This window comes from Phyllostomus hastatus, unplaced genomic scaffold (genome assembly GCF_019186645.2).
Source record: "Phyllostomus hastatus isolate PE091 unplaced genomic scaffold, TTU_PhHast_1.1 phas_scaffold_182, whole genome shotgun sequence".
Classification (NCBI taxonomy): Eukaryota; Metazoa; Chordata; class Mammalia; order Chiroptera; family Phyllostomidae; genus Phyllostomus; species Phyllostomus hastatus.
Window position 1 is genome coordinate 12998327 of NW_025334013.1, and position 23400 is coordinate 13021726.

A 23400-nucleotide genomic window follows, 5' to 3' on the forward strand; every position below is an offset into this window, starting at 1 on the left:
GAGGCCCTGACGACTCCTTAAGGTGCCACCCTCCCATTCAGCCAGTCTGAGATTCTGTGAACTCCCCTTCACCCAGCCCAGCCCCCCACTCTGGCTGCGGTTCTCAACGAGGGGGTGGTGCTGTCCCCAGAGTGCATTAGGAAAATACACGAGGATGGTTTTTGTCCCTGGCAATTACTGGGGATTATTATTGTCATTCAGTGGCTGGGGCTAGAAAAGCTACACTGGGCAGAGTCCCACCCAAAGAAGACCTGCCACGCATCAGACATCTCCGCAGATACTCATGTGGGCGAAAAGCCCATGTATCCCATCCCAGAACCTAACTCTGGTTTATGTGTGTATATACACATGCATACAGGTTAAGTACTTGGTAACTTTATTAGGTCCTGGGCTGCGATCATGCTAGAGTATTTATCTATGAAAGTACAGAGCTTTTTACTTCTCTTAGAGCAGTTTGTCGTTTGTTTTTTTGAAATTAGGTGTGTAGGTAGGCCATTACAGGGAAATGAATGCACCTTAAAAAAAAAAAAAAAAAGTGTTCTGAAACAGGCCTGGGGAGTCCGCCGCGGTCCCGGGCGCCCTCTGATGGCCACCACAGGAACTGCACGACAAGGAGAGGGCGGGCTCCAGGACCAGGGACAGCGCCCCGGGCGTCTCTCCTGGGGAGGGTGGAGAATTCCAGGGCGCCAGGAGGTAGCACCCTGCGCTCCCGGCCCTGCACTCGCCATCCCCGCACTCCTCGCTTGTCCCCTTGTGCGGAGGCTGCTTGCAAAGGCTGCCCTCTCCTTTCTCCCTGGCGCGAACTGCCGCGCCTGTCCTGGGCCACGGTGGCACACCTGCGCACCACAATGATGGCACCTGTGCTGACGCCCACGGTGTCCCTGCCGCTCCCTCTCCTCCAGGGACCCGTTCGCTCCGGGTGCAGATCACGGAGCCGCGCCTACGCGCCCTGAGCCCTCCGTGACCCCCACAACAGCCCCGTGAGGCAGATCAGGCAACAGTTCCATGTCAGCCATGACTGATGGGGAAACTGAGGCTTGCAAACAGAGCAGATCCAGCTCTTCTGGTGCCTCCTCAAGACCTCAGCCCCCAGCACACACGCACCCGGGCTCAGCAAGAGAAGCTACTGTCTCCAGAGGCCCTGTGCCCAGCACCCTTGCTGGGCCGGTTCTCACGATCGCCCTGCAAACTAGGTGCTGTTACCATCCCCAGCTCAGACCAGGGAGCTGAGGCCCAGCCAGGCTTGCCCATGGTCGTTGTTAAGTGAAAGGAGCGGTGGCTGTGGAGGTCCTCTGAGGCCTTAGCTCTGCTCTAAGTCACTCTTAGACTCTTGGGGACACTCCTGCCAAGAAGAAAGTCCTTCAAACGGCACACACTGCCCTTCCCTGATCCCACCGGAGGCCTGAGCGTGCCCTCCACCTCGGATGGCCTTGGGTGCGGCAGCTGCGTGGGGCCCCAAACCTCTTGCAGAGGACCCCCGTCTCCTCACCTTCACAAGCTCTAGCTTCACGAAGCACTTCCCCAAGGCACACAGTCGGTGCTTACTAAACACTTGCTGCTTGGCTGAAGCCCCGCCTCCCAGGAGCCAGGATTCTGAACCCATGACCACACAGCCGGGCACAGACCGTGGCTGAGCGAGCCGCCCGGCAAGGAAATGGGCACAAGAGCCGGACAGGGGAGGGCACCAGCCCAGGCTTGGCTGTGTGGCTCTAAGCCTCAGTTCCCGCATCCGGACAACGGAGACAGACTAGCTCTTAGCTCACAGAGTGATGCAGAGTATTAACGAGGTGATGCCTGTGGGGAGAGGGCTTAGCACAGTGCCTTGTGCCCACGAAGAGCTTGGTGGCACTGGGTGCCAGTGCTGTTGCCAGCAGGGTCTTCTCTGGAATGTTCAAAATCCAGAGGCCCCCTTTCCCCCAAGGGTAAGTCGGGCTACAACGCACACCGTGGGCAAACGTGAGGGGCAGAGAAAGAGGTTGCAAATGCAGTCTGGGGCTGGGTTTGGGCGGGGGGAAGAGGGGAGGGGCAGCCATCCTTGCCCAGGGGTGTCTGGACACCCTCTACCTCCTGCCTAATCTCTGACCCTTGACCCCTGGCCCCTGACTCCAGACCAGCACCCTGGGCTCCTCCGCATAGTAGGCACTCTGTAAACATTCAATGAATGAATAATGTCCTAGATTGGCTATGAACAAAAAGATAGAGTCAATTTTTTCCTATCATGATACATACAGGGGCCAACATCAGCAGGGTCCAGAGTCAGAGGGACGTGTGTTGGGATCCTTGCCCCTGTCACTTCCTGGTTTGTGACTCTGGGCATTTTTGTAGCCTCTCAAAGCCTCGGTTTCTTCATCCATAGAAGGGATATAATGATGAAAGTGGGCCTTGCCTCATAGAGTTGTTCTTAGGATTCAGCGTGGTGTGCTCGGCCCTGGCACGGAGCAGGCCCCCAGCAAGTGGGCGTGTCTTTGCTCCTCTTACTGGACACCTCGTGCTGGCAGAGCCACTCGAGGGGTCAGGGAACCCTGGTCCTGGGCCCGGCTCTGCCACGGGCTCATTGTGACTGTGGGCAGGTCCCCACCCCTCTGGACCCAGTGTCCTTCCCCGTATAATGAGGGCTCTCCGGGGTGCCTTCGCAGGCTGATTTTCTGGGGCAGCCTGGTCCCCATGGGCATAGTGGGTGCAGAGGCCTCTAGAGAAGGGGCCTGCCCCCTAGTCTATCACTCTGGTCATGGAGAAGGGGACTGTGTCCCCACAACAGGGAGAAAGGCGGGCAGCACTGGGAGTCCCAGAGCTTCACCTGATACCTGTCGGGCTCCTACGCTGACCTCTCAGAACCGCCCCCTGCCCCACCCCTAAAGCAGGACGCAGTCCTGAGCCATGCTTCGTGGGCCCTGGGCCTCGAAGGCCCAGGATGGTGCGATGGGCTGAGCGGGGAGGGAGAGCTGGGTTTGGAGCCCAGCACCAAGGCCAGGTGCGTGCCGAGCCCGCCTCTCTGCCTCCCTGAGCCTCGGGATCCTCAGCCACAAAGCGGGGAGGGGAACAACGACGGCTGCAAGAGCTCTGCCAGCCCCGAGGGCTCTGGCACGCACAGAGGCAGCCCAGATGTGAAAGCCCTTTGTGAATTGCCACCATCGGGCGTAATCATAATAATTATTATCTGTAAAACGAGGGGGTGGGACCAGCTGATCTCCACGGGCTGCTCTCCAGCTCTAGTGCTGAGGATTTCTCCGTCTCTGAGCTGGGAGCTCAGGCAGACAGAGGGGGCCGGGGGGAGCCAGCGTCTGTGGGATTGCACGTCCCTGGGATCGTCCGCAAACAAATCTCCCCATTCATCCTCTTTCCCCAACCCGTCCGGGGCTGCTGAGCCCCAAGGACTGGCCACGGGGAAGGGAAGGGGAGGAGGGAGGAGCTGGAGCCTCAGGGGCAGGCAGGTTCTGAAAGTGTGGGGACAGCGGAAGAGCTGGGGCCGCACCGGCCCCTGCCCCCTGCCCAGAACTGTCCCCACTCGCTAGGGCACAGCCCATTCCTCTCCGTTGTGCACTCCCCTCCCCACCTCCTTCTGCAAGCAGTGCACGGAGTGATTGAAAGTGGAGTCAGACAGCCCTTAATTCAATCTCAGCTCCAGCCACATACCAGCTGGGTGACCTTGGGCAGGCTAATAAAGGTTGCAGCGAGGATTAAATGAGATAGATCCGCGAAAAGTGCTTGGCAGAGGGCCCGGCTGCGCTCTACCGCCCAGCCTCCTGTCTGTTTCTCCCCTGCCCGAGCCCCCGGAACCCCTTAGCCACCAGCCGGTTCCCATTCTGGGACATGGGGCAGACCCCGACCTCGTGGCGTGGGAGCAATGGTGGGGGCAGGGACCAGCTTTCTCTGCCCCAGAGGGGACCACTGAGGGCCAGACCTCTCTGGCCAGCAAGGCCTGGGGGCTTGTCCGGTAATTGGGACAGGTGAGAGCTCTGCCCCAGGGGCTCCTTCCTGTCCTGTTTCTGGGAGCCTGACACCCTGGGAGAGGGAATGTAAGGACACCCTTTTGTACTCAGAAAGCTCCCACATCTCTGGGGGAAGCAGGTGGTGGATGGGGCGAGGCTGGGGCCCACCCACCCTGAGCCTCCAGCCCAGTGGCATCCAGAGCCCGAGCCGGCACGAGGGCCTGCCGCCATCTGCCAGGGGTGGGTGGCCTCTCCCGGGACTGCTGAGGCTGGGCAACAGCTTGCCCACCATCAGCCTGGGCCCTGGCCTGGCGGCCCCTGACCAGTCAATGACACGCCCCAGCTTTGAGAATGGGAGAGTCAGGGCAGCCCCAGCAGTGCCGGCACTGAGCTGGCATGCAGGGAGTTCCCAAGGTCACCATCCATCAGCCACTCCACTCCGCCCCCCAAGGCCCCAACTTCGAGGTGTGTGGCCTCGGAGAAGGCCGTCCACTGAGCTGGGGACGAGCATGTCTTTCTCTGACGCACTTGGCCCCGAGAACCCAGGAGCAGAGCGGAGGGCTGCACCCACACGCCTCACCCTCCATGTCCTCCAACAGTCTGGCTGTGGCAGGCGTGTGGCTCCTGTGGCCTTGAGAAGGTCACGGCCTGTCTGTCATCTCGTGAGTCTGTCCTTACCCACAGTCCCCCAGATCCCAGCAGCCCCACCTTCTCGGGGGAACCTGGGGATTAGGTAATTGCAAGAAACAACACGATTCCCCCAGAGACGTGACACACCTGAGGCGCAGACAACACTGTCACCGCTCGGTCTCACTGGAGTCGAACTGCACAAGCAGACACCGCATCCACCCATCGCACGGATGGAAGGGAGGCTCACGGAGGCAGGTGGCTGGGCCAAGTCACCCAGCGGGTGGGGCGGGGTCAGTGCGGGGAGCACGGGTCTCCTGATTTCCAGCACAGATGACAGCGCCCTCCTTCCCTGACAGGTCGGTGCCAGGTGGTCTCACTTGCTTGCCCCTGAGATGGAAAATGCTGGAGGCTCTCCTTTGTACGCACGGGAAAATGAGACCCAGGGAAAGAGCCACAGACGGCAGGGGCCGGGCAGAGAACGGCCCCAGGCTATTCCTTCACTCCAGGCTGGTGAGCCTGCCCACTGAGGGTTCGGTCAGTCCCTCTGATGGTCCCCCCACTGGCTGTCAGGGAAATGTGAGCTCCTAGCCTGGCGCTCGAGGCCCCCATAAACCGAACCCCGTTCAACCCTACACACACCTCCGCTGAGGCAAACCCAGGGCTCTGATCACGGTGAGGCCGGTCTCGATCCCAGACACACTCAGCTCCTTTCACCGTGGAACTCGCCATGCCGCCCACAGCCACGATGACCACTCACTGACCACCTGCTAGGCGCTGACCTGGACTGCTTGGGAGATACTGCCCGTCTCGCATGAGGACAGCAATGCCGACTGCCCCGGGGACGTGGAGTTATGAAAAAACTACCCACGACCCCAAAACACTGAAGAAAAGGCTTATTTTTTCTTGCTGTAATAAAATATTTACAGGTTGTTTTTTTTTTTTTTGGCCCTGGTTGGCGTAGCTCAGTGGATTGAGTGCAGGCTGTGAACCAAAGTGTCACAGGTTCGATTCCCAGTCAGGGCACATGCCTGGGTTGCAGGCCATGGCCCCCAGCAACCACACATTGATGTTTCTCTCTCTCTCTCTCTGTCTCCCTCCCCTCCCTCTCTAAAAATAAATAAAAATAAAATCTTTAAAATATTTACAGTTTTTAAAACTATATTTTTCTCCATGCTTCTCTGTCATTTGCTTTTCCTCCTGGGCATTCGCACCTCTGAGTGCGGCTGCACGTTTCCCACAGCGGCTCCCGGCTGCCACGTCCGATCGGCACAAACGACACTCCCGAGGGGGCGGGCGAACCAGGGCCCGCCTTCCCTGTCCCATGGAGAAGGAGGTGAGGCGCAGAGAGAGCAAGCGACTTGTCCAGAGTCACACAGCAGAGACAGACTTGGATTCCTGACAGCTCCCGGCCCGTCGCCTCTGGGAGCCCAACGAGTGCCCACGAGGAGCTGGGCGTGGCCCTGGGCACTCGCCTGCATTAGTCTCCTTAGCCCTTGAGACAACCCCATCAGGTGCGTGAAGTGGGTGCCCCCCACTTTACAGATAAAGAAACTGAGGCTCAGAGAGTTGTAGCAACTCGCCCCACGCTGTGCAGCTAGTCAGTAACAAAGTCCGAATTTGAACTCAGGTCCTCTTCCAAAAGGGGACCCAGGGGAGGGCACCTCACCTCCCTGAGCCTTTCCTCCTCATCTGAGGTGTGGCCACAGTGAGGCCACACTGGGCTGTGGTGGGGACCGAAGGCGGCCACACCCAGCTCCTCATGGGCACTTGGGACACACTGTCATGCTCAGTATTGCTTAGTGAGGGTGCCGGTGAGGGTCCCACCGTTGCACCAGCACACAGCACCGGTATCATGGGTTTGAGAAGGTCAGTATCCCCGCGGGACACCCCTGTTTTGGGGATGCCTCCCCACCAGCACCCCTCTGCTTCTCCCTTCGTCCTCTCTGAGTCACTGCCTGCAAGTACTAGTCTTCAGCCCTAAAAATAGAGGACATTTTGGGGCAAGAAAATACCTGCAGATATAAATTACAGCTGCGGCCCCCTGTTCTCAGGCCCCCTTCTGATGACCCCAGGTGCCACGCCAGGAAGTCCCAGACTGGCAACCCTGCTTGACCTGGTGTTGACCCAGAGTCTTCAGTCTGCCAGAAGTCCTTGGCCAGAGCACCGCCCCGCTGCCCAGCTGCCAGACTTCCCCTCCTCATTAGCGCAGGGCTGCCACCGGCCCCTCGCACTCCCTAACCAGGCTGAGCTGCCTTCCAGAGCTGGAGGCGGTTCCCAGGGAGGGGAAGTGACTTGCCCAGGCCACACAGCCAGCAAGAGGCCGAGCCAGGCCTAGGGCCAGTGCTCTGGCAAGCCTCGGGTGAGTGCCCAAGTGAGAACGGCAAAGCCCAGAGCGCTTCGCTGCTCCCCCACCCCTGCCCTCAGCACCAGTCTGCCCTGGAGACTCATTCGGGCCCACAGAGGCAGCTCTCAGCTGCTGCTCTCCGGCGATGCCAGAGGCCCAGCCACCACGGGGTCAGGGCCCAGCCTGCAGAGGTTCTGCCAGGCGAGGAGGTAAGCAGAGGGGAACTCAGAGGATTCCCCTCCCTTCGCACCAGCTGGCCCCTAGCCTTGCTGAGAGGGCAACGCAGAAACCAGGGCTTGGCAAGGCCTCCTGGCAAAAGTGGCAAAGGAAATGAAACCCCAGGGCTGCTTGAGCCTGGGCTGAGAGCATTCTGTCTTGGGAGGGGCCTGTGGAGCAGTACTGCAGGGGCAGCCAAGGGGGGGTCTGGGGGGGGGGAAGAGGCTCCTCTGGCAACCTGGCAGGTATGGGTGTGCATGGGGGGCGGGCAAAGGAGAGGCGGGTCCACTAACGGGAACACACCAGGCAATCTCCCAGTATTCTTAGCCAAGCTGGGTTCACATGAGGCAGAAAAGAGGGAAGAAGGTGAGGTTTCTCTGGGGGCACTCCGAGGGGCCTCTGCCACCCCCTCCCGGGGTGATGAGGAGTTCACGTCCCACACGCAGGAAGCTGATGCAATGCGGGGTATGTGCACCTGCGGTGGCCTGGGTGGGGTGGGTGCACGCGCCTACGCGCCACGCTCATCTTTAGGAGGAGCATGGGACCTCCTGGGCTCCTCCTGCATGTGTGGGCACCACGTGCGCCCTGGAGGAGACAATGGGAGTGGACACCAGCCGGACAAGGGCTTTGGAGGAAGCTTTTCACGCAGACACGCACCTCCAATCTGTGCGCACACGTCTGGATGGCGTGTCTCAGTGTTTGCAGTGTTGCTCAGTCGGAGGCTGGGGTCTTGACCTGGGCGTGCCCTGGGTTCCTGTGTCTGGGTCTCGGGACACTTGTGAGCCAAACCCTGTTTGCGTCTGTGTCTGGCTGTGCACGGGTCTTGGTGTTTGCACAGCGTGTGTGGCTGCTCCACAGCCTCTGCCAGCCAGGACAAAGGCCACAGACGGGCAGGTGACGAAGAAAACAGACCTGTCCCAGGAACCCTCAAAGGACCTCTAGGCTCAGGAACGTGACAGCCAGGAAGGGGGCAGGGCCTGGTGACAGGGAGGTGTGGAGCAGGGTCTCAGGGCTCCCTAACCCCAGGCCTGTGCAGACCCCGCTGGGGGGCTCAGGCCCAAGCAGCAGAGATTCTCAAGCCAACAGAAGACCCTCTGGGGCCAAAGGAAGAATCCTCTTGTCCCCTGGGGGCGGCTAGGTTTTTAGAGCCAGGGCAGAGACCTCCTGAGACCCCTGCCAGGGAGACACCCTGGGGCAGAGAGAAGACAGCTCTGCCCAAGGAAGGCTGTGAGCTGGAAAGATGCAGGGTGAGAACACTGTCATAGCTTTGAGAAGGGGTGACAGAGTGAGCACGGGGTTCTCAGACGGGGAGAAGGTCTGAGTTCTGGACCCTGAAGAAGATGGCGGGGTTCTCCTCAACCTGAGCCAGCTTCTCCACTACCACCCAGATGCACCCAGACAGCACGGGGTGGGGGGGCAGGTCCACTTGGGCCACTCCATCCGTCCCCGACCCTTCCTCTAGCCCACCACTGTGGAGATTTGCACGGATCAGGAGTCAGAACACGGATCCTGGCCCAGGCATAAGGCAGCTCTGTGACCTTGGGCAGCTCATTTAGCCTCTTGGAGCTGCAGTTTCCTTATCTGTGCGATGGAGACCTCGGTCCCTGCCTTGAAACGCTGTTGTGGATGGGGAAGGAGCTCACACCACTTGAGGATTAATCATTACCCTGAAATTCTTTCCAAGGCCATTAAGTTGTCCCATCCCCTTCCCTAGACCCTTCAACCGCCAGGGGTCTCAGAGCAAGGCTGAGGTCCTGGATAGAGAATGGGGATCCCTGGGACCAGCTGGGCACAACCCCCCCCCCAACTCAGCTGCTGCCCTTAGCTGCTGCGCCAGGCCCAGTGGCCCTTCAGGGGTACCTCTGACTGAGTTCCTCCCCATTCGTTAGAAAACTCAGGGTCGTCCCCCATCCTCCAGTTTCGTCCCTCAAACAGCCTGGGAAGGAGGAGCAGGGTGGGCTGGGAGCCCCCACCCAGCTCTCTTCTAGGAGGAAATGATACCTTCTTACTTCATTTCCCCTCTGCCTTGCTCTCCTGCTATGCCCTGACCCAGCTTCTCTCAGTGCCCCCTCCTGCCGGCCTCTGACTTTGGTGAGGGAGGAGAATGATGCCAATGTGCCATGTGTGAGGGCTGGGGTGTCCGTCCTCCTTCGGTCCACTCCAGACAAGAATCTGGGGGTCAAGCACAGGTCAGGGTCTGATGACCATGGAGGAGGGCGCTCACCTACTGGGGTAGTGTGTGCAAGCGTGTGTGCGTGCGTGAGGACACACAGGGTATCTTTCCCAAGCCCAGGTGCCCCACGCCTGGCACCAGAGCGTCTGCGGGGCGCGGGGACCGCCCTGTGGATTCCCATCGAGTCTTCAGATCCTGCGGAACCACGGGAAGCGACGAGGGGGCGCCCGACTGCGTGACGCGTGTGCCCTGCTCCGCGGCGGGTCACGGACAGGGGGAGGGGGAAACGCGCTCCGTCCCCGCGGAAGCAAGGACATCACCACCCTCCCAACTCAGGGTCGTTGGACCTGTGGACCCCCCACTTCCCTCCTCTGAGAACCCGTGCGCCCCCTTCTGGGGATGTTAAGGCCGCTCCTGAGAGATCGAGGGAACGCGCCCACTTCCTTCTCCTCTTCCTTCTCTCCCTTCTCCGCGTCTGTACTCTGAACCCCAGGCGCCCCCTCCTCGGGTGGAGCAGAGGCTGTACCCCCTCGACCCCACCCCAGGGGGGTGGGACCCGAGGCCCCTCAGCTGGGCCTGGCCCCACCCCCGTAGGCGGGGGGAGGGGGTTTGGCCGGCTCAGCCCCGGCCTGGCTCCTTGCTCCCCGCCTCCAGCCGCGGCCAAGCGGACCCTGCACCCCCCTCTGCACACCCCCAGGACCCGGTCCCGCCCGTTCCCCCCCGCGCCCGCCGGTGCGAGGTCCCTGCTGCGGGCCGTGGGGAGTCCAGAGCACCTCCATGCCTTCCTCTTCCCAGGGCCGCGCCCCGGCGGGACGGACTCACCCGCGGGCCTGGGCCAGGGGCGTCCTGGGCTCGGCGCTCCGGTGCCCGCGGCAGCCGCTGCAGCTCTGCTCAGACGCGGCTCCGCGTCCGCCGCCGCCGCAGATCGGGGAGGGGGCGTCACGTGACCGCCGAGCGCTCCCGCCCCGCGCCGCTCCCCCCTCACTGCGGAGCTGGAGCCGCGGGCGCGGGAGCCGAGGCCCCCACCCTGCCGCCCGCCGCGCGGCCGCCGCGGCTCACAACAGGTCCCGGGGGCGGGCGCTCTGGGCCCCCATCTTACAGGTGGGGAAACTGAGAACCAGAGAGGACAAGGACTAGCTCAAGGTGACACGGCTAGACTGGGGCAGGGCGCCGGCGAGACCGCGGCAGCCCAGCCCGTGCTCCAAGGGGAGGGGGAAAACTGGGGCGAGCAGGGGCGACGGGAAAGGTAGGCTAGGCGCCCTAGGCCCCAGTGGGCTCCGAGTGTCTGCAGGGACCGGGAGGAAGCACAAGGCGCGCGGGGTTAGCCGGGTGTGTGGAGGCTGTGCCCCTGCGCTTGGTGACACTCCCCTGCGGTGATCGGCTCGCAGACCTGATCCCTGGACAGGGCGACTAGCTCCCCACTCCCGATCTAACCGGAAACGGAGCAGAGGGGGAAGGTGGGGTCAGGACAGGAGTTGAAAATCAAGCAGGAGGGGTCACAGAGATCCCCTTAGCCTGACGCCTGAGGCCACAGAGGGGAAGAGATTTGACCGAGGTCATATGCAAGCGAGCAGCAGTAGCAGCGCAGCTGACACTTGTGGCTCCTGGGCCCCCGCTCCCCACCCCCCCCGACCCCCGCTTTCCACCCCTCCCTGGTCTCCGCGGGGCTTCTCTCCAAGGGCAACCCAAAATGAACCAAGGAAACAGGCAGTGTGTCCACAAGGTCAGAGCTGTGGGGGGACAAGGGGTGAGGGTATGCTTGGTGGCCCCAAGAACAGGCCCAAGTCATACAGAACATTGTCAGAGGGGGTCTTGGAGACCTCTGGACCTCACTCCCTTGCTCATAACTGGGGAAACTGAGGCCAAAAAGCGGTAGAGACAAACTTCCATTTCATTCACCTTATACGCTTAGTAGGTCGAGCAGACAGGACCCTCTGAGGTCAGCCCGTCCAAGAGGCCCCCCCTCACAGGTAGGATTCAGGGAGGACTCAGTGTTGTGTTCATTTATTCAGCGTATTTATTGAACACCTGCTGTGTGCTTAACAAGCCACTGCCAGTTCCGCCTCCCCCTCTATTTTCCCAGCCGCCCTGGGGCTGCATTTCATTAAGGAGAGGATGTGGGGCCTCCAGCAGCCCTGACATCAGCCTCCTGAAGATCTGAGACACGCAGGCCCGCGTGTTCCGTCCCAAGGAGCTGTCCCCGGCACCAGGAATCTCACCCCAGCCGGGAGATTAGAATTAAGGGACTAGCCGGACGGACGGGCCTCACTCTCATCCCAAACCCAGCAAATGTGAAAAGGCAGGAAGGGTGTGGGATTGGGCACTGACTTTCCAGCCCTTCTCTGTCAAGCTCTCCCCCGGGCAAGCTCCCGCCAGCTGTGGGTGAGGAAGAGGCCCCGCCCAGGGCTTCTCGGGCTTCCAGGAGTGCCCTGATCCCAATGGAAGTCCTGAATCAGTGGGCCTGGGGCCAGAGTCCCCGCATTTCTAAGAAAGCTTTGCAGGGTTGCTGGTGCTGTGGGGCCACAGACATTCTGAGTGGTCCTGGTAGAACGAGGTTAAGTTCAGGGCAGGAGGGAGGTGACTGCTCAGCAGCTCCAAGGACAGACTCCTGGAGCATCTCCTGCTAACTCTGGGCCCACCCCACTACGACCACCCCCGGGAGCCCTTTCGCTTCCCGCCTAGCAGGCGGGCCCAGCCTGGATCCCCGGCCCTTCTCAGTGTGCACCCCGGCTACTGAGTTGGCCTGAAGTGGTAACGAGAGGGAGGAAGTTGAACGTGCGTGGCCGAGGCACTTCTGGAGACAGAGCAGAAGGGATTTCGTGGCGTAGGAATCGCCGCAGCCGTGTAGGCTCCACAGGGTGCTGGGGACCTCCCGGGGCTAGGCTGGCTTGCCCACAGCAGGGCTGGGCGCACACGTCTCCGGAAGGGCATGCACATTCCAGGGTCCTCGGAAGCATATCTCTGTCCATCTCGTGGCTTTTTTTCGTCTGCTTGGCCGGATGGATCCTTAATTCTGACCAAGGGCCTCTTCCTGCTTCTCCCCGTCCATGCCGAGACAAAGAGACAGTGAACCCCCCACTCTGGCCAGGACGGCCACGCTGATGGTACCATCCCAGACTGCCAGCGCAGACAAAGGCACCCCACCTGAGCGGGAGCTCGGGTGCAGACAGCGGCGAAGAGCAAATGCACTCGGGGAGGCGTTGCAGCCGTGACCTTTCCGGGTCTGGACCCGGCAGACTCCAGGACTCCCAAGAGTCTAAGGTCCTGTGGGCACCCAGGGACCAGGGACAAAACGTGCCCGCCCTGGCTGAGTAGGCCGAAGAACGAAAGGTCTTCTGTGCCAGGCCTCTTGATTTCTTCTTTATAATCAAGGAGCTTTTCAATTACAGCATTTTCCTCTTTACAGAAAACCTCAGTGCAAGAGCCTTATAATCTCTAGCCTGTCCTGGGGCAAGGGGGGGGCGGGGGGGCACCTTCTGAGACTGTCAGGGGCCCTGGGGAGAAGGCAACACGTGCTGTGCTGCAGGGGGCTGGGCACAGAGCCTGGCGTGGGGCCCGGGTACCGAAGGGAGGGTTGGACGCAGGCCCCGCAGCTCTGCTTTCCCTGCCCTATTTCAATCCAAACTACTCAGGACTGACCACTCACGCATGGCTGCCTCCAAGCACACGCCGTTTCCTTCTCACTTAATATGTTGCGCCCTCGCCACTGGCCCTGCTATCCCCCGCCCCCGCCCCGCCACTGAGAAATGAAAGCTGGCTTCCAAACACCTGCCATCTACGGAGGCTGGAGAATGAAGGTGCGCGTGGCTCCAGGAACTGGGAACAACGCACGGTGCGGGTGTACAACGGCAGTGATGCTTCTTGGAAATAACTCTCCTCTGGGCACCCACCCCTCCCTGGCAGGATCCAAGGGGAGAAAGACGAGGCTAGAGACTGCCCAGCAGGAGAAGCAAGGGGAGAAAACTCAAAAGCAGGGGGACCCCAAGTTGTGTTGTGTGTGCGGTAATAAGGTCTGGGAAGGACTGGTGTGAGCGTTGTGGGTGGGGGGGTGGTTTTCTGCAGGAGTGACTGGGGGAAGAAGACAGTGTCATTCCAGGGAGCATCAGACAGGGAGGAGGAGGAGTGGGGGGTGGGGACCGGGGCACGGCCCTCAGGGAAGGACCCGGGCCCTCAGTGTCTGGGTGGGAGGCTGCCCTGCTGATGCCAAAGGCACAACAGGGGATGCGGCCCCGGGGGACCCACTCTTGGACCACAGAGGTCTGGATCATGAAGGTGAAATCCCTAAAGGCGGGGCCAGCTCTGGCTCTACCGAAGTACCAGAAGCTGTCTCCCGGAGAGGTCCTGCTGTCACAGAAAAAGGAGCGTCCCGTGGACCCTGAAGTGTGCATTCATTTTCCTTGCGGAGGACATACCTACCATGCAGCTCTCGGTGGGATGCAGGGAGGCACGAGATGGCGGAGCCCCTGCCCTCGGGAGCTAGAACAGGCTGATACCCATCAGGTCGATTTGCTTCTGGGATCAGAGTGGTTTTAGGTGCAGACCTGAGATGCAGCCCAGCCCTAACTCTGGCTCCCAGAAAGACAAAATGTAAACAATTCACGCTAGTCCCAGAATTCTAGACAGTCTAGCACAGCTTGGAGTCTCTCGCCCAGAGAGTCAGTGCACGCTCCAGATGGGAGAAGAGGCAGCAAAAACGCCAGGCGTAACCCAACCTCAGACGAGACTCGCAGGCTGATGACAAAACGAGAGAAGCCCTTCGAGGCAGGCCAGTTGGGCGGTGTTCCAAACGCACCCCCCGGAGCTCCCAGGGAGTGGGTGGGTGTGGGGGTGGAGCAGAGACGAGGCCCCGCCGTCCCCTCCCACCCAGTACGTGTTTGACAACTTCCACACGTCCGACTTCCTTTCAGAGAACGCTGACGGGGCCTCAGAGGGAAACACACTTGTCCAGGATCCTAAAGCGCGGGTAGCAGCTCGGCGTTCCCTAGGTTACGAACACAAACACAGCAGAGCACACTGCAGGGGAAGCGGGGACCGAGATACGAGTGTGCAAAGGCCAGTCAGTGTGCCAGCTGGCCCTGACTCAACCCTGGACAGAAAGCCTAGGCCTTCTGTCTCCCCTGGGGTGTGTCCCCCACTTCCTGTGGCCCAGGGCCGGCCTGCCTGGCAGCACTAACAGATCTGGAATTCAAGCTGCCATTCCAGCTGCTGTTAGGAGGCTGGCTCCCTTCCTGACCGAGAGCAATTTCACTTCAAAGGGCCTGGCCCTCTCCAGCCTTAGCCAAGTCCTTGAAAGCAGGGTGTTTTTTTCTCCTTGTTGCTTTAAGCACGGTGGTGGGGGAAACAGACGGTGCCCTCTATTCCAGACTGATACGGTAATTATGTCGGACAAGCTCTTACAGCAGTCTTCGTGGGGGATTCGGGTGGCCTCGTGAACGGGAAAGTGTGACAACTGTATGGGAAGACCGGCATGTCACTGGTGCTTGTGGGATCGTGGCCATTTGGCAACAGGACCCACTTCTTCATGGATCCCGGTCTTGCTTCTGCTGGGGGCACATACACCTGCTTGGCAAGTCGCAGGACGAACTCTGCACCCTCCTTCTCCCCAACACTTTGATGAGGCTCAGAAAAGACACTTCAATCTCACCACCCAAAGAAACACAACCAACTTGTCTGAAACACGCATGTAAAAAAAGCGGTGAATGTGGCAGGGTTAGCAGTATGCTGTATCAGTTTGACAAAAATGTTAAATGTCCCATTGTTTACTTGTTGGGGAGAAGAAAGTACAAGAAATACTTGCTCTGTGAACTGTATTTTTCTTAGGTTGATCTGAGAGAGAGATTGACTTTTTTTTTTTAAGGATTTTATTTATTTATTTTTAGAGAGGGAAGGGATGGAGAAACAGAGAGAGAGACATCAATGTGCGGTTGCTGGGGATCATGCCTGCAACCCAGGCATGTACCCTGACTGGGAATCGAACCTGCAACACTTTGGTTCACAGCCCGCTCTCAATCCACTGAGCTACGCCAGCCAGGGCAGAGACTGACTTCTTGTTCTACTTTCTTATGCATTTGTCACTTCACTTGTGCATGTTCCCCCATCAGGGATCAAACCTGCAACCTTGGGAGGAATATTGGTAGCTCTAACCAACTAAGCTACCTGGCTGGGGCTATGTGCTTTCTCCCGAACAGCATTACTCACTATGGCTCACGAGGTAAATAAAGAATGAAAAGCATGATTCTCAGGTCAGAAAGGAGACGATCAGCGCTGGCCAGGCTCCTGCATTCCTCGGCGCTGCCCGGGGCCTGCCCAGCCCTGTCTCCAAGGCTCACAGCACCTGCTCCTGATGCTCTTGGCAATGAGGGTCGACACCCGGGAAGCTGCCCCTCTGGGGCAGGACCTGCCCATCACAGAGATGCAAATCTTCCGCACATACTCTAAATAAATGTGTTCTGAGTACCCTTCTCAACATGACCCTGCCAACAGACTGAGTCACGGAGGCTTAGGGTTGGCCGCTTCGTTTTCCTCACGGGCCGAAGGAGGATTTACGCCTGAGCAGGAGGATCACACACCCTTCCAGTCGTCACGAGAGCTCCAGGGGCTCCAGGCACAAGGTGGTTCGGAACCCGGGGAAGGAGCTCCGGGCAGCTTCACTTTGGTCCTTGTTTTTGGAGACTTGCAGAGAGGACTCCGCAGCCCTTCCCCACCAAGGCTAGGATTTAATGACAAAGAGTAACACCAAGTATTTTACCCCCAAATACCACTGCTTGACCTCGGTGTGGGAGGGAAACAAGGTGGCAAACGTTGCCTTGTTCTGTGAGATAAGGGAACCGAGACACAGCAGAGCAACTTCCCTCGGTTACCAGGTAAGTGGTGCAAGTGTCTGGAGCACAGGTGACCCAACGTCTCACACTCATCCTTTCAACACTTGCCTCCACAAGTGTGTGCTCTCTCAACAGCGAGTAACCTCCTTAGCCTACTGTACTGAGAAGCCAGACTTGAAGCCCCCCACAAAGGCTGGGGATGTGGAAGGCGGGGGGCGTCATTTCCTGTCTCCCCACTGGACTTTCCCTGGCACACAGGACTGAGCACAAAGCTGTTTGCTCAGTGAAATATCTGTTCAAGTGGCGGTGTTTTAAAGGTGTTTCTAATTTATATTTTAATAAAAAAAGGATTCCAATGTTGATAAATCCCCCCAGCTAATACTGGTATCTATACACTATCTAGGGTTTGCAGGTTGGAAGTGCAGCTGCTGACAAAACCCTGCGCCTTGTGGGGAGGGGTCAGGGGGGTAGAGGATGCACAGGGTAAGCCTCTTTTTACAGTGGAAGCGCCGGCTGTTCCGCCGGCTGAACTCTGCGCGCGGTCCCCTGTAACACTGAACAAGCCGAGCACGAAACCGCCAGCGGGAAAGGGTGGGACTCCGGCGTGATTCTGCAGCAGGAAAGACAGGCTTTAGTGCTCATTTCACTTCAGCGGTTAAATCAGCAATAAATCATCCCTGGGGTATTTAAAACAGGTCACTCAATCCCGGCATCAGCTTCAAATATTAACCAGGGTCTGGCTGCACAGGCTAACCAACTGGACATGTAAAGTGACCAAAAATTCGCTCTGGGTTATGACTCCACAGAAATAATAGGAAACATTTCTTTTTAATTTGGCAGGAAGAGAACAGTAATTCTAAACAGAGTTCATCAGCACACAGAAAGCGGCTCATTCCCCCAAGGAACGAAGGTGTCCAAATGGCAACCTAACTTCCAGGCAATGGCACGCTCTGTGCCAGCAGGTGCTGTCCACCTTAGTCTGGGATCCAGGAGTGGTCAAAACAAGAGCAGGGAGGCCCTTGGGCTTTGTAACGCCTTCTACAGAAGACCATCTGATGTAAAGAAAAGCGCACAAGCACATTAAAAACCCCAGTGGAAAGAGTCTCTGCTCTGCAATGTGGTCACACCCAATTGGTCTCCATCTATTTGTAAACACAGACCCAGCCAGAATCGGGTTTTAGGTTACAGCTTATACCTGTTTTCCCTGTACAAAGTGGTGAGGTCCCGGCCCAAGGCTTCTGCACTCACAGAGCACAGGACAGCGGCCTGTGGGTGCAGATTGCAGGTCAGTGGGTCTCGGCCCGGGATCCTGCACTTGTAACAAAGATCTGGGGTGCTGCTGGTGCTAAGGGGCCACAGCCCCGCTCTGAGCAGCACTGGTAGAACCTGGGTAAGCTGCCGGGGCAGGAGGAAGACTACTGCCAGGGCCCTGGGGACAGACTTGTGGGGCATCACCTGCTCACTCTGGGACCCCCGCCCACCCAGGGCAGTGTTAATGAAGGAGTCAGGGCCGAGACTGCGTTATTCGCCTGGCAGACATACATAAGGCCACTATTTTGTGCCATTGCATGAGGAAAAGACTGAAGTAACAAATTGAAAAACTGCTATTAACTGCAGATTGGGAGAAACAGAGCAGGTTTCTGGAGGCTCCTGCCAGGTTGATGCTAACCCCCAGAATAACCTCCTCTGGCCAAACAGCTGCTCAGCAGGGAAAAGGCAGCTGGCGCCTCTGGCCTCTAACCACCTCACATCCATCTTTACCTTGGGAGAGTAAATTGCTTTTTTATTTTATTTTTTTTTAAAGATTTTATTTATTTATTTTTAGGGAGGGAGGGAAGGAAGGGGGAGAGAGAGAGAGAGAGAGAGAGAGAAACATCAATGTGCGGTTGCTGGGGGTTATGGCCTGCAACCCAGGAATGTACCCTGGCTGGGAATCGAACCTGGGACACTAAATTGCTTTTTTAAAAAAATAATTTTAATTTTCTAACACCTAAATGATCTTTTTAAGATTTTATTTATTTTTAGAGAGGGGAGAGAGAGAGAGAGAGAGAGAGGGAGAGAAACATCAATGTGTGGTTGCTGGGGGTCGTGGCCTGCAACCCAGGCATGTGCCCTGACTGGGAATTGCAGTTGCCTGGGTCACAGCCGGCACTCAATCCACTGAGCTACGCCAGCCAGGTAAGTTTGCTTTTTTAATTACTTTTATGCCCCAGCTTCATTTCTTTGTAGCAAACCCCTGCCCAGTACCCCGGTGCCTACGGTGGTTCCGAGGGTCCCATGTGCAGCCCCGCCCCACAGGCTCATGAACCCCAGGTCCGCAGGGCACAAGAGGGAAGACACTGCAAACACCGAGGAGAAACACAAGAAGTTATAATTTCACCAAAGAGCCATAATTCTTCTGATAAAAAGCTCCACCCACAGAGATGCTGCCAAGGTTACGGACCCTGCAACTGAAGCCCCCCCTCCCACTATTTGACCTTAAATCCTCAGAAAAGGGGACATGGGAAACCTAGTGCAGACCCACGGCTGAAAGAAGTGTTAGCACGAGAGAGACGCCCGCATCAGCAGCTCTGCCCCAAGCCCCACGTGCAGAGTCAACAGAGAACACAGTGAAGCCAACTTCGGTCTAAGTTACATCGACAAAGTCCTTCAATATTCTTAGGAATATTGCTTTGGTTGTATGTTGCTAATAACAATAACCCTGGATTAGATAATATGGAGCACCCCACCCATATACTTTTTTTTCTTTTTCAAACAAAGTGATGTGAAAGATCCTTTCCGGCCATTTCGGATGAAGGCTTTCCAAAAGAGAAGGGAGGTGCGAGAAGGGCGGGCCTGGAAGACGTCTCACCAAAGCCTCGCGCCGACCCCGTGAGCTCCGGCCCGCTCGGCTCCTCTAGGGCAGTGGGGCTTTTCAAAGGGGCCAGGAGTGTTGGGCCCCCACTTCTGATTAACAGCAGACCAGAGGGAGATGCTATCACACGCAGTACACACTCGCCATCCCTCCCCGAAATGCTGGCGCGCAAACACGGGTGCCCCCTCCCGTACCCGACACCGGGAGGCGGGCCGCCGGGCCGTGCGCGAGGCGGGCCCGCTGCGGCCGACACGGACAGGAGTCTACGCTGAAGACACTTTTCCACAATGATGGCAAGTTCTTCACTTTCATGCTTTATTGAAAGGAAAATATGAATCAAAGACAGGTATTGGTAAGCAGGTTATGTCTCTAAAGAGTTACTTTTAGTTCAGAGCAGAATGTCGTCCCATCTACCGTGATACAAAGCCCTCATGGACCAATGCGTCTGACAGGAAACTCGAGCAAGGAAATAGAACAGAACTTGATTCCCTCCGGGGACTATAAATCTCATATGTAAACATGATTTACTGTTACTGCTACTAAACTTGTTCGATCTTTATTTGCCCTTTCCCCCACCACCCCGCCCCTTAAATAGAAAATCTGAAACATTTCCTTCAAGTCTGGTGTCCTTCAGTGCAATCTGCTTTATTTGACATAAGGCATTTGGGACAGTCACTGCTGAATGGTTTTGGAAGAGCACGTAATGATTTCATTCTTAAATCCAGCTTTTCTTTAATGCCCTAACATGTCAAACTCCTCTTCCCTTCTGGTCACTACTTGGCGGTCAGCAAGTGTTCTGAAGATTAATGTCCAAGGAGACCGGTACCTGGGGAAAGAAACACACGTGGAGGAACAGCTGTGAACCAAAAGTTATGGATTCATGTACCCCATTCGTCAAGAGCGCACCACCGGCAGGGATGTCCAACTTAACATAAGAGCACGGCAGCCCCCCGACACTGAAGGGTAAGAAAACAGCATCGGCTCTTTTGGGGCTCTCAACTGAGCCCCATTCCGGCCGGAAGCCAGGGACTTCTTATCCGTGGTGGTCACACAGTGAATCAGATTTTACCGACACTTTCATTTGATGGCCATTTTTCATAAAAAAAATTTTTTTTGCTTTGCTTTGCTTTGCTTTGTTTTAACCACATCAGGAGTTTCTTTGTAGTCTATAGGCCAGTAGCTTTGTTCACTCATTTCCTTTAGCAAAGAACCCCTGACATTTGATTCAAACTCACTCCTGGGCAAAATCACACCCTGCCACGGACCTCGGGAGTGGGCCGCAAACAACCACAGCGGCTAAGCCTGCACATGCCCAAGGTCTGAGTTTGGTGGACTCCCGGGTATCACTGCTGTGTGCAACCACAGCGGCACGACGCAGTGCGGGGCACCGCCGCGCCTCCGTCTGGAGTGATAATCCGAGAAATGCCTTAATTCTCCATGGATAAACGAGACCTTTTCACCCAACTTGGTATAAGTCAGCAGGTTCCTCTCCTCCAGTTCTTATCAGTCACACACAAATGGTTTTGCTGTAAGGCGGGACTGACAGGGTGAACTGGAAAAAGGTTAAATGGAAACCTCGAAATGCCACTGGCTAACCCCCAGCACCCCCTGAAACGAGGAGGAGGAAGCGGGGCGGACGTCTGGCAGGAGACGCTCCACACACACAGCCCCCCCCCCCCCGCCCCGGCCTGAGTGCGGAGAGAGATAATGAAGAAGCCTGAATCAAAAAATGCATCTAACTAAAATTAATTTCAATCATGAGACTCAGACTGAATTAAATTTTAAAATCAAATTATAGCCTTCATTTTAATAGAAAGTGACAGCATGGCTCTGACATTCGTGAGCAAAACATGACAAATGTAACTTACCTTTAAACCCTTCTTCCGGCATACACACTGGGGAAAAATTCAAAATTGAAAAGATTGTCATGACAGAGAGTAATAAGATCGCTTCCATGCCTAAACATGAGAAACTTAAAGTAACTTTTAATTACCTTACTCAGCCATAATGATTACTTTTAAAGTTATGGATGATGACAATCAGATGACATTCTTTGTTTTTTATTTTTACCCAAGTTATATCCATGCATCACTTAAGACATCAAACGCCCGCAAACAAGGGCTGTGACACCTGGGGCCAACATTCCGCGTGGCCCCGGGGAGGTCTGGGGAGAACCACACGGCCTGCCCTCTGGCACGGGTCTCTCCCTATCCCCCTTCCACCCCCCACCCCAGAAGGAGCCACTGTTGACTCCTGTGGCCATTTCTTATGGCATTTAACCTCTTTATTTAAAAACAGCATGCTTCCATTACTGTTTCATAGTTCTACATAATGTCTAACAACTTCCTCCAGGAGGCACCAGCTGCCCACCCTGCAGCACCGCGACCCTCTGCTGTCGAGCACCTCACTGGCGTTCACGTTATTCTAACTCCGTAACCCTGCTCCCCGCTGAACCCCTCGGTACACTGGGGCTGTGCTGCTTGTTTGGTATGACGACTTCTTCCTTTTTCTGGGTTGGTAATGATGAGTTATTTACATGTTTTGTTTTCCCTGTACCATTTCCAACTCCAGTAAACCCCTCAAGACCCGTACACCCCAAGACGGCCATCTACCACATCCACTCTTGCCTGCGGACACCCTTCCCCAGAGCCCGCAGACCACCGCTGCGATTGGGACCAGGGCGGAGCTCCCTGCCTGCTCCCTTCCTGCCGCAGGGCTGCTGTTCTGAGTTTCCTTCCCCTTCCCCTAGGGCGCCATTTCCTAGGTCATCACTGTTTTCTGGTTCCACTGATTTCTTTCTCAAGTCACCCTCTTGTTCAAGAGTACACCCTCCCATAGTATTTTGGCAAACGGTACCAGGGGAGAAGTTTTTTATGTGTCCCAAGAGCCATCAGGTGTGAGGGCAGCACGAAGCCCGTCTGGTCCCAGATTCCTAGACCGGAACCCGCTTCCTCAGAAGCCTGTGGGCAGCTCCACCGGCTTGTCTTTCTCGACTCCTCCGCCCATGACTGTGACGGGCTTGCCCTCCCTCCACGGCCACTGGCCATCTCTAGGCACTTTCAGAGCCCTCTCACCCCCAGTTTCACTTACTGCACCGAGCCCGGGGTGCGTTTTTAATTTCGTGAACTTTTTTCTGTTCTCTGAATGCTTTTACATAGGCCCTAGCTATTGCGTGCTCTTTCTGTATTATTCACAGTTAACTTGTGAGCTTTCTTTTGCACCCTGCACCATCCACTGCCTCTGGGTTCCTTGTTGTCAGGCTGTTGACTGACATCTTTCGGTTCCCTGCTCGCATTCCTCAACTGTCTGGTGGGCGCTGGCTGCCCACCTGTGCCTGGTTAAGCGTGACTCACTAAAAAGATGCCTGAGAACTCTGTCCAGGGGGCACTGGTGGGCTTCATTAAGGTTCCCTGGGAGATGAACCACTTTCTTTTTCTTTAATTGCTTTTTAAGGGCGGGGGGGAGAGAAACATCAATTTGTCTTTCCACTTATTGATGCACTCACTGGGTGCTTCTTGTATGCACTCAGACCAGGGGTAGAATCTCAACCTTGGTGTACCGGGACAACTCTCTAACTAACTGAGCCACCCGGCCAGGGCCAAACCACTTTGTTTTTTTTACATTTGTTGGCTATTTTCTTGACCAGTTTCCCCAGAGTAAAAATCTTCTCCCTCCCGTGTGGAGTTAGGAGAGATGGGCCGCCAGCATTTCAACCAAGGGCGAGGGGTGGTCTCCGCATCTGGTATGTAACAGGCCTTGACCTCACCTCTCAGTTTCTTCGCTGAGCTGAGCCACAGACCCCAGCTGCCCACCTGAGGCAGTGACACGGATGTGAAGGAAGGGGCCGTGAGGGCCTGGGGGGCAGCGAGATCTCTAACTGATTCTCAAAGGTACCTGGGCCCCCCATCCCTGTGTGTCTGTCCGAGGCTCTGCGATTCAGCTTTGCTTCTTCCTGGCCTCTTCCATCTGTAGGTTTACACTTATTTGTTGGTTCTTTTTTTTTCCCAAGTCAGCTAAATAATTACTACTCTTCTCTATGCTTTCCATTTTCCAAATTGATCTTATTCGATAAATTTGAGATTCTACCTTATAACAACATGTAGAATCTTTTTTTAAGGTTAAAAGTATCACAGACGAAAGCTTCAATATCTATAATTCCACTTTCTTCTCACAAATTAATCAACAAATTCCTAAAATACATTCATCTTTACCTTGCATGACATCGTCCATTGCAGCATAATCTGCAATCGGTTCATCAGCCTGGAAGACAAAGGAAGACAACTGAAAACCACACGGGAGAGGGGGCCCGGGAGGAGAGGGGGGCCAGGAGGAGCGGCGGGCGAGGCCTCCGTCACAATGAGGTCCGGCCCAAGTCGACTACGGTGCTGCACAAACCCCAACGCGTCACCCAGAACACTGCACACTCGGTGCGA

General features: G+C 56.8%; 2 protein-coding genes across 5 annotated transcripts in view; both read right to left on the reverse strand.

Annotated features, from left to right (window-relative positions):
* The window catches only part of LOC123831736 (RAP1 GTPase activating protein), a 62764-nt gene extending 52543 nt beyond the window's left edge, over positions 1–10221 (reverse strand). Inside the window, exon 1 of one of the 2 annotated variants that reach the window (XM_045858891.1) lies at positions 10115–10221. The gene's annotated coding sequence lies outside the window, so the exon portion shown is untranslated. The remainder of the gene's footprint in view (positions 1–10114) is intronic. The other variant, XM_045858892.1, reaches the window with a different exon arrangement.
* A 9039-nt stretch (positions 10222–19260) lies between these two features.
* USP48 (ubiquitin specific peptidase 48) overlaps positions 19261–23400 on the reverse strand; it is a 68463-nt gene continuing 64323 nt past the window's right edge. For all 3 annotated transcript variants that reach the window (XM_045858903.1, XM_045858902.1, XM_045858904.1), the window contains 3 exons: positions 23179–23227; positions 20836–20862; positions 19261–19793 (listed from right to left, as the gene is read on the reverse strand). In XM_045858903.1, the coding sequence (XP_045714859.1) occupies positions 19771–19793; positions 20836–20862; positions 23179–23227 (99 nt within the window). In that variant the 3' untranslated portion in view covers positions 19261–19770. The remainder of the gene's footprint in view (positions 19794–20835; positions 20863–23178; positions 23228–23400) is intronic.